The following is a 15175-nucleotide window of genomic DNA, read 5'->3' as shown; positions in this document are numbered from 1 at the left end:
TGAAAATAACAGATCAATGAGGATGTGCACATGTAAGCAGCCCCTTGTGTTTTTTGAACAGAAGAGCTGCTGGAATGACAAATGGCTGACCACTGTAAGTGATGTACCACTGCCACGAATAATTATTAGATCTGTGCTTCCAGGCCAATCAACTACCACAATGCCTCCAACAATAATAAATAGTTCATACTGCTCAAAATATCATATCTCAGACAGCCTGCAGCAGGCACAATAATCTGTACCAAATGGCTCTGTGTCTAGGAACGTTCTTAAATGCAGAGAAAAAAAATAACCTTGTTTGTTTGGATACTCTCTTATTACTGCAATTCTCATCTCCCTGTCATTTGCCATGACTTTCAGTTAATATTTATGGAGAAATAATTACTTTCTTGCTCTGAAAATACAGTGCTGACAAAAAACAAAAGGGAACCATTTTAATATAATCAGCAGCATGAACTATGTCATTCTAATACTTTGTTTAAAGACTGCTTTAAAATCAGAGGCTTATAAATTTCCCTTAAGCTTAGCTTTTAGTTTTGAAATAACCAGACATGAATCACTGCAAGTAACAGCACTGTAAAGCAGAAACCACAGAAAGCACTATCCACCACTACTTTTAAGAGCTTTTTCTTAAATGTATAGATATACAAGGACAAATTGCAGTAGCTCATCTTTTTCTTCCAGTAACACTGTAGCTAATGTAGATTAACAGCAAGTAATTTATTCCTCTTGCTTTTAATATTTTTCCTTTTATGCAAAAGCACAATGAAACAAAGAGCCTGGCATTTCTCAGACCCTTTCCAATCCTCACATAAACTTTATTATCAGTTCTGCAATAATGCTCACAGGCTTCCCATTATTGCAAGTTCTGTTACACTTCCAAAAGTCCTTTTCTCATTCCAAGGTGCAAAGCACATGTGCAGACAAGCTGGAGTCAAAATGAAGTAATTAGCACAATTAAGGACCCCTAGGAACATGCTGGCCAACAACAGGGTGGGGAGGGGAATTAAACAACATTTATATGAACTATGGAGACAGCAGGTTTACCACCATGGGCAGTGTTGTTAACCATCACCAGGCAGCAGCTACAGCTGGCCCAGAATGCAGCTCTTGGTCCCAAATTTAGGCTGTGTGCATGAATATTTTCTAAGCTCCAGTGAAAAGATTTCAAGCAGTTAAAACACCCCAATTTGCAGGACCCAGGAAACCTGATCACAAATTAAAGCAAGTAATTCGAAATTAAATTTTTTAACACAAAAAGGATCTTCTGTTGTTAAAAAAATCTTTCTAGGGTTTTTATCAGTTTGGTAAAATCTCCCTCCAATCTATAAATGTATAAATGTGATATTTAAGATGAAATACTATCCTACTGTTGTTTTTTAAAGAAAAATACCTTGTTCCCATAGGCAGGCAAGGTTCAGAGCACTACAAGAGAACTGCACTGCCCACAGGGTGCTCCTCACCCCAAAGTGTAGCTGGAACACCTTAGTTAAGGACAAGTTAATTCCAATCAAAGGATTGCTAGGGGGTTGTAGGTAGGTGATTGTGACCTTGTTCTGACCAATTCAACTCATCACAGATACAGCACCTGCTTTAGCAGAGACACAACTCTGCTTCTGTCTGAGATGGGGAGAGCAAATTATTTGTCAGGATCACAAAATGCATCACGGAATCACAGAGTGGTTTGGGTTGGAAGGGACCTTAAAGACCGTCTGAGATCATAACTCATCTCATCCTGAATCTGTGCTGTTTTCTGTAAAAAAAAAGTAAAAATCCCCAGTCTTTGGGAAGCCTTGCCCTGGTCTGAGTGAAGACTGCAAACCCAGATGCTCACTGTGAGTGCTGCCAGCGACTCAGGCTGAGCAGGGACTGCATCCAGCCAGGTTCCAGGGCTCTGCAGTGCCAGCCTGGCTGCAGCCTTGCAGCAGAGGGGCTTCCACTGCTTTCTGCTGGGTGTTCAGTCCTCAGGAAAGGCTGCACCTCTAGCCCAAAGCAGATTTCCCTACAGCATTCATGATATTGTTAAATAAAACAGTTATTTTAAAAACTGCTGGTGAGATTTTTTCCTAGGCTTTCTTAATGGGAAAAAAGTGTTTTTGATCTCATTCTCAGCAGTTTTGTTAAACAGCTAACTAAAATTTTATACAATATATTGAAAAAAACTGGACTAAGATGTATTAATGTTTACAGGTCAGTATGCCAGATAGTACAAAAAAAAAGTCCCAAAGAAGAAGTGTTTTAAATTAACACCTTCTTAAAATGAAGCAATTTCTCTTTTGGTCTACTCTGTACATAAGGTTTAGATATTTATGACCAAGTTGCTAGAAGTCAAATTTTGTGCTTTGAATTTCTTTGGGTTTTAAAACAATTTCTGCTTATCTTATCTTTTGGAAAATCAGAGTTTGTATAGACCTTGTCAGCATGTGCCTGCACACACAGAAATCCTTGTTTATCCAACATTGGAGCCATTTGGCTGTAATAATTATTTTCAGGTTCTGTTACTGGTTAAGCCTTATGTTGCATACAGTATTATTTTGTTTCATTCAGTAAATTATCAGAGAGTCTGAGGAAAGAAAAAACCCTTTGAAATAACATAGTCTCAGGCCAATGAAATTAAAACATGAATTTACAGTAAATGTACATGACCACAGGCAATGTAAATCCTTGTAAGTGTTTTGCTGGATCGAGAACAAAACCAGTAACTCAACCAGAAAGCAAAGAAATAAATATTTGCTCATGTGCATCTTTTCACAACCTCTGGAGTGTGGTCTCCTCCTCCTCCTCCAGAGCAAGACCCAGAGATCATTAATACCTAGAGCTTGATGAAGCATTTAGTTTGAGTATGGAAGCCCTCCAACCTCTTCCCCCCACAATACTCACTCTAACACATCCCTGTTGAACTGCTTTTGCCGATTTCCCAGGAATTCTCCGATCATCTGCCTGCTGAGCCCTTTCCTCTGCAGCAGGAAGTGGGCAACCCCAACGGGAGTGTCCGGCACAAACCCTCGCTCAATGAGGTACTGGACTCCTTTTTCAGGTTTTCTGAGGAGAAATGACAATGCAAAAGTATGAATTTCCTTCCATTCCACCTGACCACATCTGATTAAAATTCCACAACAGTTCTGCCAATTATGGTCAATGTACTCAATCATTTTTAACCAATGTCCCAGCAGGATGGGCCCGTGTCGTTTCAGGATAAATGTAGCTGCATACATTGCTCACTGCTAAGAGCTGACAGCTTTGAGACACATCTTTGGCTGTTATTACACATTCCCCTGCTCCAGAACCCTCCCAAGGAGAAGCTCTGGATGCAAACAGCCTCCCTTGCCAACGAAACAGAGCCCAACACCAGCTACTAAAAGCTCCTGTTGCTGGGAGAGAGGTACCTTCCAGAAACTGAACTGAAAAGCTGCTGCTGAAAAACAAGAAACAAAGAGCTCCCCTGATCTGCCCCCCCATCTGCTGTCAAAAGTTAAACTTAATGAATAAAAACATCTGAAGTGGTGTCACTTGCAAGCTGAGAGTACAAAACATAAGGGGGAAAGCTACAGTCAGTCAAGCAAAAAGAAGCAATTAAAAATGGTGCAGCTCCCATCTAATTGAGATTTTTAGCTCCTTGTCCTTTAACACACCCACTGCCCCCAGTTTCCCTCCCCCAGACAAGCACCGTCCACGTTTCTGCAGTATTTTACATCTCTTTATACAGCTCCAGGTTTAGCTGTAACCACCTTCACATCTCAAAACAAAGCAAACCAAAGCCTCTCATTTTAACTTATTAAGAAGTGTGTGCTGGGGAGGAGGATTGGGACAGAACTGGCAATAAAAGATATTGCTTATAAAGACAAATGCTGCTTCTATTTTCAAGTGCTGCAAAATCCCCCTTACAACACACACTGTGCACTGCATCATCCAGCAGTGCAACACAGCAGAAAACTGTAATTCCTTTTAAAAATATTAAAGGGGAATCTTTACAGAACCAGTAATTCCATCATCAGCTTTACTTTGTAAGGAATTATGATATAATGTCCACCTGTAAGAGTGGGTGATTTGCAGCTTGCTGGATGACCTAAAAGATATTTCCTTTAAGGCAAGCAAAATCAATCTGAGAGGACAAGGTGACCGTACTATTTTTATACAAGGTTGATCACACAACCATAACCCTTCCCCAGGGTTTTAATTGCAAATAACATTGCTAAATACATCATCATTCAGTTCTCCTACTCTTTTACATTCCATTATTATACACTTAATACCCTATTAAGAATTAGACAGATCAGAGAAATATATATAATTTAATCAAAAGGGAGTTCTCAAATCTCAATTTCTTGCATCAGGCTTTGTGGCTCTTTTCATCTGAAATAAGATTACACACACGGTCATCTTCTAAAATTAATCTCCTTCATACTAAGAAGTACCCTTTTTGTAAGTAATGTAATTGCTATGTTCATATGCTTTTAAACTGTATTTCAGAATCCTTAACCTTTCTAAATATAAATTCACAGTATCCAACAAAAACAGGAATAGTCTTCTCCATCCCCCTTGTTAGTGAGTTATGTTTGTCCATTAAATTCAGAGTTGATACAAACCCAGGAGAGCTCCTCTCCAGTGACTGTCACAGCAGAAAACAACACTCAAAAAATCACAGCTTAATGCAAAGATCACCTTTACTTGACATAAAGAAAATGCTGGATCATTACTTACTGTACTAAAAAACAACTTGAATTCCTGCCACCTGCATAAGCCTGAACATTTAAAATCATCACACAGATGAAATAACTTATTTTTCATCAGCCTCTCTGTGGTTGTATAACTTTGCATAAGTCAGGATCTGCTTTTTCACATAAGAAGCTTTGCCTCTGGTTTGGTAATATTAAGTCACTTGATTCAAATACCCTTCAAGCCAGGTGAGGAGAGTGTCCAAAACAGAGTTAAAAATCCATTTAGCAAAACATTGGAAGCCAAGAGCTCTTTTCCCATCAATACTCCCCTCGTGCTGGAGCGAAATATCAGGGAGTTTTGCAGGCTAGGATTATTTGAAGGCAGTGTAGGATTACTGCAAAGCAGTCAGTTTGTTACAAAAGTTGTAACCTGGCAGCAATAATATGAAAATAACACCTGACCCCCCTGAGCTGTAAGAATGAAGGCTGCTCTTTCCCTGTTTGATCAATCACCTGGTAAGCGAGGGAGGCTCAGGGGTTTATTGGGTTTAAGCTCCTTCCCACCTCCCACCAGGTGGGACATTATCTTATTCACCAGGAAAAGTACTTACCAGAAAATGACTCTTACAGAGTGTTCTGAAGTGCTGCATTTCCAAGGAAATTTTACTTCAAAAGTGAAGCTAACAATAGGTTCAGAGAAAAATGTGCACAAGGGAGCCCTCCCTTTCTGCCTTTAACATAAGCAGCACTTTCCCTCTGTTTAAAGCCAGAGAAATTGAAAACAGGGGAATGGAAATATAAGTCACCCCCAACATCAGAAATTTCAAATACCACCAAGTCTGAAGGAATTGCTCCCTAAATGCACCAAGAGGATGTGGAGGTTGTGGTGCTGACCTCCAGCAATCCACCAGAAACTCATTTGCTCCTTCCCAAGGTGTTTTTTTTACACCAGGTATCTGCCAGGCTTTGAGGAGGGCAGGTTGGAAGAACACCAGCAGCCAGGGATTCTCTGCTGGCAAATGCAGCTGTTTTAAACAGAACAAACATTCCTTTTCACTAAAGCCAAACTTTTTCTGTGTCTGACTGGAGGCAGAAGGGAGTGGGACATGCAAGGGTCATGGATTAACGTGGGACAGGACACCTGGATAAGTTATCCTCATTTCTGTCTGCTCAGAGTTGGGCACAGATCATTTTGTACTTACAACTAAGAGTCTTTTGTGATTAGGAAAATTCCCACTGATGGCTTGTTAATTACACAGACCAATAACAGGCAAGATGAGAAGGCTATAAATAGCAATGGAGGAAGCAGCAGAAGCAGAGCAGTTATTTTCAGATTTGAATACATTAACTAATATCAAAATAAACCCTCTAACGTTAGCACCTTGCATAGCTGATGAGGTACTTATTCAGAGAACTTTTGATATTTACAAGGTTGCTTCCAAAATAAAGCTTAAAAATGTGTTCTGTCTCAAAAAACCCAACAAAACAACCTAAAACAAAACAACCAAGGCAAAAAGAATCACAAGAACCTACTGAAAGAAGAAGAAAAAATCAACACCAAAAGACGTGCAAAATTATTTACAGAAGATTCTCAGAGGTTGATTAAAGGACTAAGCATCTTGCCAGAAACTGATTAATAAAAGACATTTAGGGTGGTTTAAACTGACTTCTAAGGGAAAAAAATGATGGAGGGATTAATGAAAGCTTCAAAATCACAGATCAAGCCAGTATATTTCAATAAGCTCATTTTTTAGAGAGTACTGGCCATATCCAGAAGTGCTCAAGACCTGCCAGAGTTTGGGAAGGCAGGAAAGCCAGTCAGAGACAGCTCCTCCTTTGAACAGGGGAAGGGTAAAAGCTGACTGACTTCCCAAACACATCCAAACTGTTACTATGAAACTTTTAGGAAATACTGTTTTTGCAAACACACTGCAGTGATTCTGAAAAGTGAATTTGATAGAGGAAAAGCTTTTAGTTGGATTCTGGAGGGTAAGAGGGATCAGCACAGGCTTAGCATGGCCTGTTACCTCCTGGGCTCACTGGTGCAGCCAGTCCTGGTGCAAGAGAATCCCAGCAAACCCCAGTGCTCAGCTGGGTGAGCGCTCCAGTGGCAGAGCCAGCACTGGCAGCAGTCTCTTCTCCCGTTCCTATTGCTGCTTTGGGACTTCCCAACAAACTGAACTGGGACAAAAAGGTGTTTTGCTGGTTTGTGGGTGGGTTTTTATTTATTATTTGGGTTATTTTTGGTGTTTGGGGTTTTTTGTTTTGTCTTTTGGGGTTGGGTGGGATTTTTTTTTGGGGGGTGGGGGGGGGACAGGGACGGGACAGGAGTGGCTTGGTGGTTAGACTTGGCTTGGTTTGGATTATTATTTTTTGAATCCAGTCAAGGTCTCCCCAGAGCTGCACCATCATTTGTAGTATCCAAGCCACAATGTGGATAAAGTGCCTGTGTCCACAGTGGCCAAGAGGAGAGACTGAATAACAAGCACCACCTCGAAAAGAAACCTGCCACAAAACCACAGCACAGAGGCCTAGAAAGCCTTGACCATCCCTGACTTGCTAAACATGTAAAGCTTACAAACACCCCAAACCACATTAAATCTTTGTATTTCCTTTTAGAGCTCAGACAATAAGAGAGCTGTAAAATGAGAGCATTAATTAACAAACGAGCACGGGAGATTTCCAATACCCAGCAATGCCAGCAGTATCATCTGAATTAAACCAGGGATTTGTTACCAGTGTAGATAACCACAAACACACTGCTCTGACAGCTGACTGAGGCAAGGGGGCAAAGCCAGCCTGACTGACAGTGAGAAGCTTGCTGAAACTTCTGGAACTTGAGGATTTCTGAAGGCACACCTATGTTTTTTGGTTCCCTGCCTCTGCTACAGGGAAACAAGAGAATCTAGAAACAAGCAAACCAAGAAGTACAAACATTTCCTAGAGGCTGCTAGAAACACACTGCACCAGGAACACTCCACAAACATGCAGCTGCCAAAGAAATCTTTTCATGTTAGGGGTGGAGAGTTTACTGCAACCATGATGCCAGCCCTCTGTAAAAAAAAAAAAAAAAAAAAAAATCTCCCTTGCCTTTGATACCAGTGATCTCATTTTGAAAATATTTACAGTTCTCACAAAAATAAGCATTACTTCAACGTTAAAAAACAGGGATGGCTTTTTTAAAAGCAAGAATCGAAGACTTTTCTTAGAGTCATTTAAGAAGTTAAATATTTTTAAATAACCAAGCTGGCAATAACAAGCTAGTTGAACATTCTCCTTAGTCTGGCACACAGCTCAGGTTTGTTTCTGTGGTTGTATCTCCTCCTTTGCTTTTGCTGAAGAGCCCACTGCTGCTGCAGTGAAGCCAAGAGAATCCCTATGTCTATTTTAAACCTTCTGGCTAAGAAGGAAAAAAACAATATCCTTGAAATACTACCAAAACTAGTGTCAAAACAACTTGTCAGAGTTCACTCCACAGCAAGGCAAATGGGGATTGAGAGCTGGAAAATGAGCGAAACTGAGTGGGAAGCCTGAGCTGTGCTCTTCTCAATTGCACAACTGTCTAATGAACAGAAAGAAAAACTGGGTGTAAATTGCATCTTCTGGTAATTACAAGAAAAAATCCCTGGGTTGGGAAAATAAGCCAAGGAACAGCACATTTCTCCCAGCTTCTCTGCATCTCATGGAAACAGGGAGATATTCCCATGCTGTGGGCAGGAGCACTACAGTTTGCCTGCAGTGGGGATGATTTCTCCCACATTATGATATTAATTCTCTAAGGTTCATTCAAGACTTCCCACCACAGATGGGAAGATCAGAAGACACTTGCAACCACACCAAATTACCTGGAGTAACCTTTGTTCACAAAAAAAGTTAATTTCTGCTCATGCCACTAAGGAAAGAATTCACCAGGAAGTGATCTCAGTGCCCAGTTCTGTTTGGTGGGGGAGCAAAATAAAGAGAGGAAACTCTGTAGATGTGTATTTTCATAAAATTGGGTAACTGACCCACGTGGTTCTACCACTACTTTCTGCCTGACCAACCAGTTTCTTATGGCATCATTTCCCAACAAGGTGCTAGGAAATTACAAAATACATTAAACATTACTACTGCTACTGAATGTTTAGGTTGGTCTGAAAAGTATTGCCTGAATTGAAGCTGATTATAAAAAGGTCAAAAGTGTATAAAAGGGTAAAAAGTGTATAAAAGGCATCTGAAGGCCCCGAGCAGAAAGTTTGGCTTATTCTAATGAAGGAGGGGAAATAGAGTTTAAGGCTATTTCTGAAGAAGGATTTTCCTGTGTGAGAAGCATCATCCTTGAGGAACAGAGCAGTCAGCAGAGTGAAGAGGCACACGAGGCACACCCCAAGCACTTGCAATGCAGTGGCTGGACATGTCCTTGCTAGTGAAAACAGCCCTGAGTCATCCTGCCAGAGCACTTCCTACCTCCTCATTATTCCCTCTCTTGGCAGTGGGCAGCCTGCTTTTTTTTCCTCCCCCCCACTCCTTCCTTCCTCACAAGAAAGAAGGCAATAAAAAGGAAATATTTTAGTTAAATTAACGGACCAAAACACTCTGTGAGGTTGTTCTCACCTCCTCTGACCCCACTGCATCTCTGCACTTCTCACAGAGCAGGCAGGGAAAGGAGTTTGTGGCTGCCAGCAGAGCAAAACACTCTCCACTTTGGGGCAAAACATATGGAAAACTGGCTGCCTCTCTCAGAACTCTGTGCCAGAGCTGAGTACTGCCCTCATGTTTACACAACTGTCGTCAGGAATGACACTTTAAGATGACTGTGTCCTTTAAATCAAGGAACTGTCCCTGTCTTTATGGCTTCTTGTGTCCCTGCCCTAAATCCTCTTTCCACACCCTCACCGCAGTTACACCGAACAGAAGCACTTCAGCTTCAAGTTCTGCAACTCTGCTGAGTGCAAAGGGGAAACTCTGACGGTCACATTCCTTTTGAAAGGGACACCTTCCGTGCCAGTCCAGTTTAAAGATCTCCTGATTTGCCATTTGCGACCCACAAAACCCCAATCCAGCAGGTAGATGGGAATTGTTACACAAGGAGTTGATGGGCCCTTCTCTTTTCCTTAACTCTTTCCTACACAGCCTTCCCAAGTCTCTATTCCAAGTGTCCCTTGGATTCCCGCAAAGGCAGCTGGTCACATTTGTCACTCTTAAAATCCGACCACTGGGAATTTTCGGACAGGAGAAGGAATTTAAATCCTGGCACCCAGAGCCCCATCAGCCGCTGTCTGGGAGCCGCTCAGCCGGTGAAATTCCTCCATTCATGGGATCCTTTTCCAACAGGAGGCACGCAGGCATGGCCGGAGCTCAGCTCCATTCCTGGCACGTAGCAGCGGGAGGCAGGAGTGTGCCCGGAATGTTCAAGCGGAGCTGGAGGCAGCGATGAGGTCATGGCTCTTGCAGGGATCCAGGGACACTCACACTCAGCTATTGCTGCTTCCAACAAAGCCTCTCCACAGCCTCGTTTGCTTCCAACATTTGGGAAAGTTTATGTTGCCTTTTAATGGCAATAAAAGGAATCCCCGTGCCCATATTTGAACCCGGCGCTTTAATTCACTATTGGTTATACATTTCAGCTGGTTTCTACGGGCGGGATATAATTTATGGTAATCAAAGCACTTGTTTTGGAAAAAAAAAAAAGGAGGAAAAATGGCTCCTCCGGGAGAAAAGATAAAACACGCACAGAACAAAGCAAAACACACAAAGCTTTTTTTTCTTTGGGTGTTCTCACTTAGGGCTAAATGTTTTTAGAAATAATGAGAGTCATACTAAGAACATTCTTCTGCTCTTACTAACTCCTCGGTATGTTAAAGGACAAGTTACATGGAGTGCTTTGATTTTAATTTTTGTTGGAACCGTCTGTGCCTGAATAATCTGCAGTCCAGATGTTGCAACAACCGTGAAGTCCCTCTCAGCACATACACGAGGACAGCAAATGGCTCTGTTGTGAAATGCTGGCCAAGCCTCTTCTCTCCCCACTCCTCTCTCTAGCAAACCATTCAAAAAAATCATTGAAGATATCAGGGATCAGCTGCAAAATTAAAGAATTCAAGGGTAAAGAGAACGAACTCAGTTTGATTTACACCTTCTCCCTCCTACTCAATCTGCATTTACAAAGTTTAAAATCATTAGAAATGTTTCCAATAAGCTTTCAAATTCAAATTGAAAGGAGGACAGTCCAAAAGCACATTCTGAGACCAGATATGAGAATGCTGAATGGATGTCATGAGACTGACTCTAAGCAATACAGAAAGTATGTTCAGCATCTTAACTGAAATTCATTATGAGTATGATGGGTATAAACTGAGAACACCAGATTAGTGAATTTATTACAAAAGTTAAATTAATGACTACTTGCCAAACTATTTTCAAAAAACAAAATAAGTAACATTCGGCAACTTTTAAGGATTTCAAATAGAGACCAAGCTTGCAGCACTGAGTGTAACAGTACACAGGAATCCAAATTACCTTCAGTCTCTACCTACATGTAAATGATGGAAACCTTATACCTCTGTTGAACAGTTAAAGCTGTGTTCATGGAAAATGAAAAATGTGCCTTCTCACAAATAGTATTATTGTGTGCCTCAGATTTCCAACAAGAATTTACCTAGAAACTGTAATTTTTAATATTGTCTTTGGCATAATCCCACCAGCACTCAGCAAATTCCTCTTATATCTGCTTAGTAAAATAAAAAACTTCTTAAATTAACATTCCAGAGAATCTAGAAGTGTTAGGAAAAGTCTGCTCCTGAAATTAGTATCCAATTCATATCAACAGTGGGTTTTAAATTTGGAATAAAATCATCCCCGTCGTGCAATAAAGGAAGCCAGCAGGGCTTTCAGGGCTAAAGATGATACATCATTGCATATTGCAAACAGATACTCAAACCTTTTTATCTCTGTCAATAAATCCTTTGGGAGAACTTTGGAATAGCAGGGACCTTGATAATGGCCCGTTATAAAAGAAGCTACAGCAAACTCTTCAGCACAGAGCGTTGTAATGCACTGAGGACACGTGGGGAACAGTTCTCCATCTGTCACTGCCCCTTCCAGAGAGGAAAAGAGGACAAAAGAAGGGAGGTGGGGGGTGAAAGGCATCTGGGAAAATTTATTGTAAAATAATTGCTGGCCCAGCCTCTGTTCTAGCCCTGTAAAGTGGTGTCACATTCATGTACCCCCAAGATGTACATGTAGGATTAGGATATAAATCCTAAACCATGCCCTGGCATCAAGCTCAGAGCAGTGAAACAGCCCAAGAGCTGCACTTTGCAGCCTCTCCTCACCAGCAGTGTCAGGAATCAGCACCAGCAAGACTGGCTCCCATGGCAAGAAACACAATGCCACAGGAACCCTGCCAGATGGGAGAACAATTTACAGTGCCTTCCAACAGCTGATATCCCAAAGGAGCTACTAAACATGACTGCAGGCTCTGCTAGATTAAAAACTGAGTCTGAGCAGTGCCAGCCTTTATCTCCCATCTTTTACAATACCGGGCACAGCTGCAACAAGTTCTCAAACCACTCTGATGTTGTCCCCATTTTGCTGACACTGCTTTGTTAGCACAGAAGGTGTTTGTGCCCTGTGCCCAGGAGTGCTGAGCAGGCAGTGCCCTGTCCCTGCCATGGCCCTGCCGGGGTGTCACCGCGGGCAGGGGACACAGTAACCCCAGGCAGTGTTATCAACAAACACACCTGGCAGCCACAAACGCTTGGCAGGGACCCAGAGCTGTTGTCACCCTCCTGGTGGTGGCACAAGGCTCTGTGGCAATCCACTTGTCCCTCCACGTGCACAGAATGCCAGCCCTGCTGACAGGCAGGACACGTCTCCTCACACTGCTGAGGTTAAACTCAGTCCTAGTTAATCTCTTAGAACCATCAGTGCATCAGTAGCAGGATGGAACCTGAAAATCCTACCAGAATGGGGTGCAATAACTGGTAAACCTGGTATTTCCAGCCTGCAGTCAAAACAAACAGGAGAATGAAATCACAGCCCTTTTTCATTTTTTTCTCCTTGTTTTTCTTTTTAAAGCAGCAGTCAAAAGGCCTCTTGAAGCCTTGTTTATAAGCAAACCAGTCTCAAAGGCTGGATTTGCATTGGCAGGATTTGCAGCCTGCAAAATAAACCTTTCTAGGTAGTGTTTTCCTTCTGCCTGGGAGAGGGGAATGGTTTCTAGTGCAATTCTCCCAGTCCACATCCCTTTCCAACTCCACTGAAGAAAATGCCTAATTCAACACAGCTGGCCTGACCAAGGCTCCCTGGGAGCTGCTGCACTCTGGGCACGCACCTGCAACCCTTCCTTTGGGAAGGAATGAATGGGAACAACACACACTGCCAGCCCACTGCCAGGGGGAATCACTGCTGCCATTCAGAGCCAGGGCAATGGAGAGAAGCTTGCAGTTTCCTCGGCAGAAATCATTCCATTTGGGGGGTACTTTACCTTCTAGCTTAGTGGCTTCTACAAATCATCTTTGAAAACTACACTTCTTTAATCAACACTAAGGTTCCAAACTGAAGGCCGAGTTACAGTTTGAAAAAAATTCCGTGATGAAGTGATAATCATGGAATCACAGAATGCTTTGGGCTGGGAGGGACCCTAAAGATCATCTGTTCCAAACCTTCCCCTAGAACTCCTAGGAAAGTGATTTTCAATTACCTGTAACTTTTTCTCCAGTGTCCTGTGTTCTCCATTCTCCAGGGATCTTTGTGCTACTGCTGTTTTGCATCTATTAGTGATGAAGTGAACTAGACCACCAGCTGTGCTCAACTTTTACCCCACCCATAACTGTCTATCCTAACAAAGAGCCTCCGATAAGAAAACTGCACTTTGGCTTCTGAAAATTGTTATTAAAATAGGAAAGCCAGAAAAGTTAAAAACTGAAATTTCAACGGTGATGATAGTGACTTTCCATGCTTTTAAAGACTTCATCCTTGTAGTACTTCTACTGAACAAAGCAGGAGTATTTGCTACAATTCATGCACTTCCTTAAGGTTTTTAATTCTTTGCATTTCAGCCAAACTTCACGTACCACAAAGAAAGGACATTTGTTAATTAAGGGTTGGGATCTTAATTTGCAAGGAAGATTTCAAAGACACGGTGAAATTAACCTGAACTCCTTGTAAAGGACATCCCTAAAATTTCCTCTGGTAGTTGCAGACATTTGGAAAAAAACTTGCCTTCTTGTGCTAGGTAAGTTCAAAGCCACTTCTTTCTGTACTTCCTCCTGGGTGGAGTACACATCCTCCTAGGAGCTGCTGCCAACACTCCCACTGCTCCCTCATTTTATGGTCATAAATGTGTTATGAAGATAATGTGGTGAAAAGACAGTGAAGTGACTCTGCTGCATTGACCTGACCACTGCACTGACCGCTCACCTCAAGATGCAATTTGCAATCCCTCCTGATCCACTCTCTAGAGACTCCAGAGCTTTTAGAAGAATAAAGCTTTGAAGGTTTTCCAGCTCCCTTTTCAAAAGAATTTACAGACTTATGCACCATCACACTCTATGATGGTTCGATACCTGACACTGCACATTAATGAAATGTCACAGTCTGCAGACTTGAAGGGCCACAATCAAAACCCAAGATATGTGGGATGTGTGGGATATTTGGGGACTGTCTGAGGAATCAATAGAAGCACACTGACTCAGCAGAAAGTAAAGACAATCTTCAGTTCCCTTTCAATACTGGAGATAAAATGCAGTGGGGAAAAGAAAATCACACGCAGCCAAAGATGCCACACAGAGGTGCTGCCTGGAGTTCTGCACACTCCTGTCCTGCAGCACTCACTGCTGAGGAACTGCACATCACCTCACAACAATATGTAAAAAGGGTTTATCTCTGTGCAAGTCCATGCAGCAAGGTCACTTAGATCTCTTTCAAACGACTGTCTCTATTCTTGTCTGTTCCTGATGTTTATTTTTCACTTTCAGCCTCCTACTGATGTGTCACTAGCAGCACCTGACGGCTTCCAATGCTCTCATTCATCCCTTCCTGCTGCCTGAGCACTTTTTCCATTCACTTTTTCCCTACACCCTTCTGCAGCTGACTCAAACGACTCTTATCAAGCCTGAGGCTCACTGAGCATTGACTGCTCGAGGCTTAGTTCTGTGCAAAACCCAAGCAAACACTAAGTCTTAAATGTCAGCCAACAGCACCAACGCCTTCCTCCCCACCTGCCCTGCCAAGGATGTTATTTTCACATCTTCTAAAAAAGGGCTAATTGATATATTTTCCTACCCATTCAACTTCACAAGCAGAGATACTACAACTTGCACAATTCCAGTTGGTTTGAACCATCCATAAAGGCATTTTCACAAAGATTAAAAGCTAAACCTGAAAGTGTTTACACCCAAACTTGGTGCTGTAATGCACAGCTCATGTGATGGCACCAAAAAGCTTTAATTGTCAGCAATGTTACAACAAATACATGAGGAACCACCAACCAATCAATCCAAACACATCAAAGCACTGCTACCTGAAAAGGAGGC

General features: G+C 42.1%; 1 protein-coding gene across 7 annotated transcripts in view; it reads right to left on the bottom strand.

The window, feature by feature from the left end:
- Positions 1 to 15175, bottom strand: part of IQSEC1 (IQ motif and Sec7 domain ArfGEF 1) — a 281157-nt gene that overhangs the window by 23660 nt on the left and 242322 nt on the right. For all 7 annotated transcript variants that reach the window (XM_069027864.1, XM_069027865.1, XM_069027866.1 and 4 more), the window contains one exon: positions 2881 to 3042. In XM_069027864.1, coding sequence (XP_068883965.1) covers positions 2881 to 3042 — 162 coding nt within the window. The remainder of the gene's footprint in view (positions 1 to 2880; positions 3043 to 15175) is intronic.

The sequence above is a fragment of the Aphelocoma coerulescens genome, chromosome 12 (genome assembly GCF_041296385.1).
Source record: "Aphelocoma coerulescens isolate FSJ_1873_10779 chromosome 12, UR_Acoe_1.0, whole genome shotgun sequence".
NCBI lineage: Eukaryota > Metazoa > Chordata > Aves > Passeriformes > Corvidae > Aphelocoma > Aphelocoma coerulescens.
The sequence above is the reverse complement of the archived record's forward strand: the minus strand, read 5'-3'. Positions and strand labels throughout refer to the sequence as shown.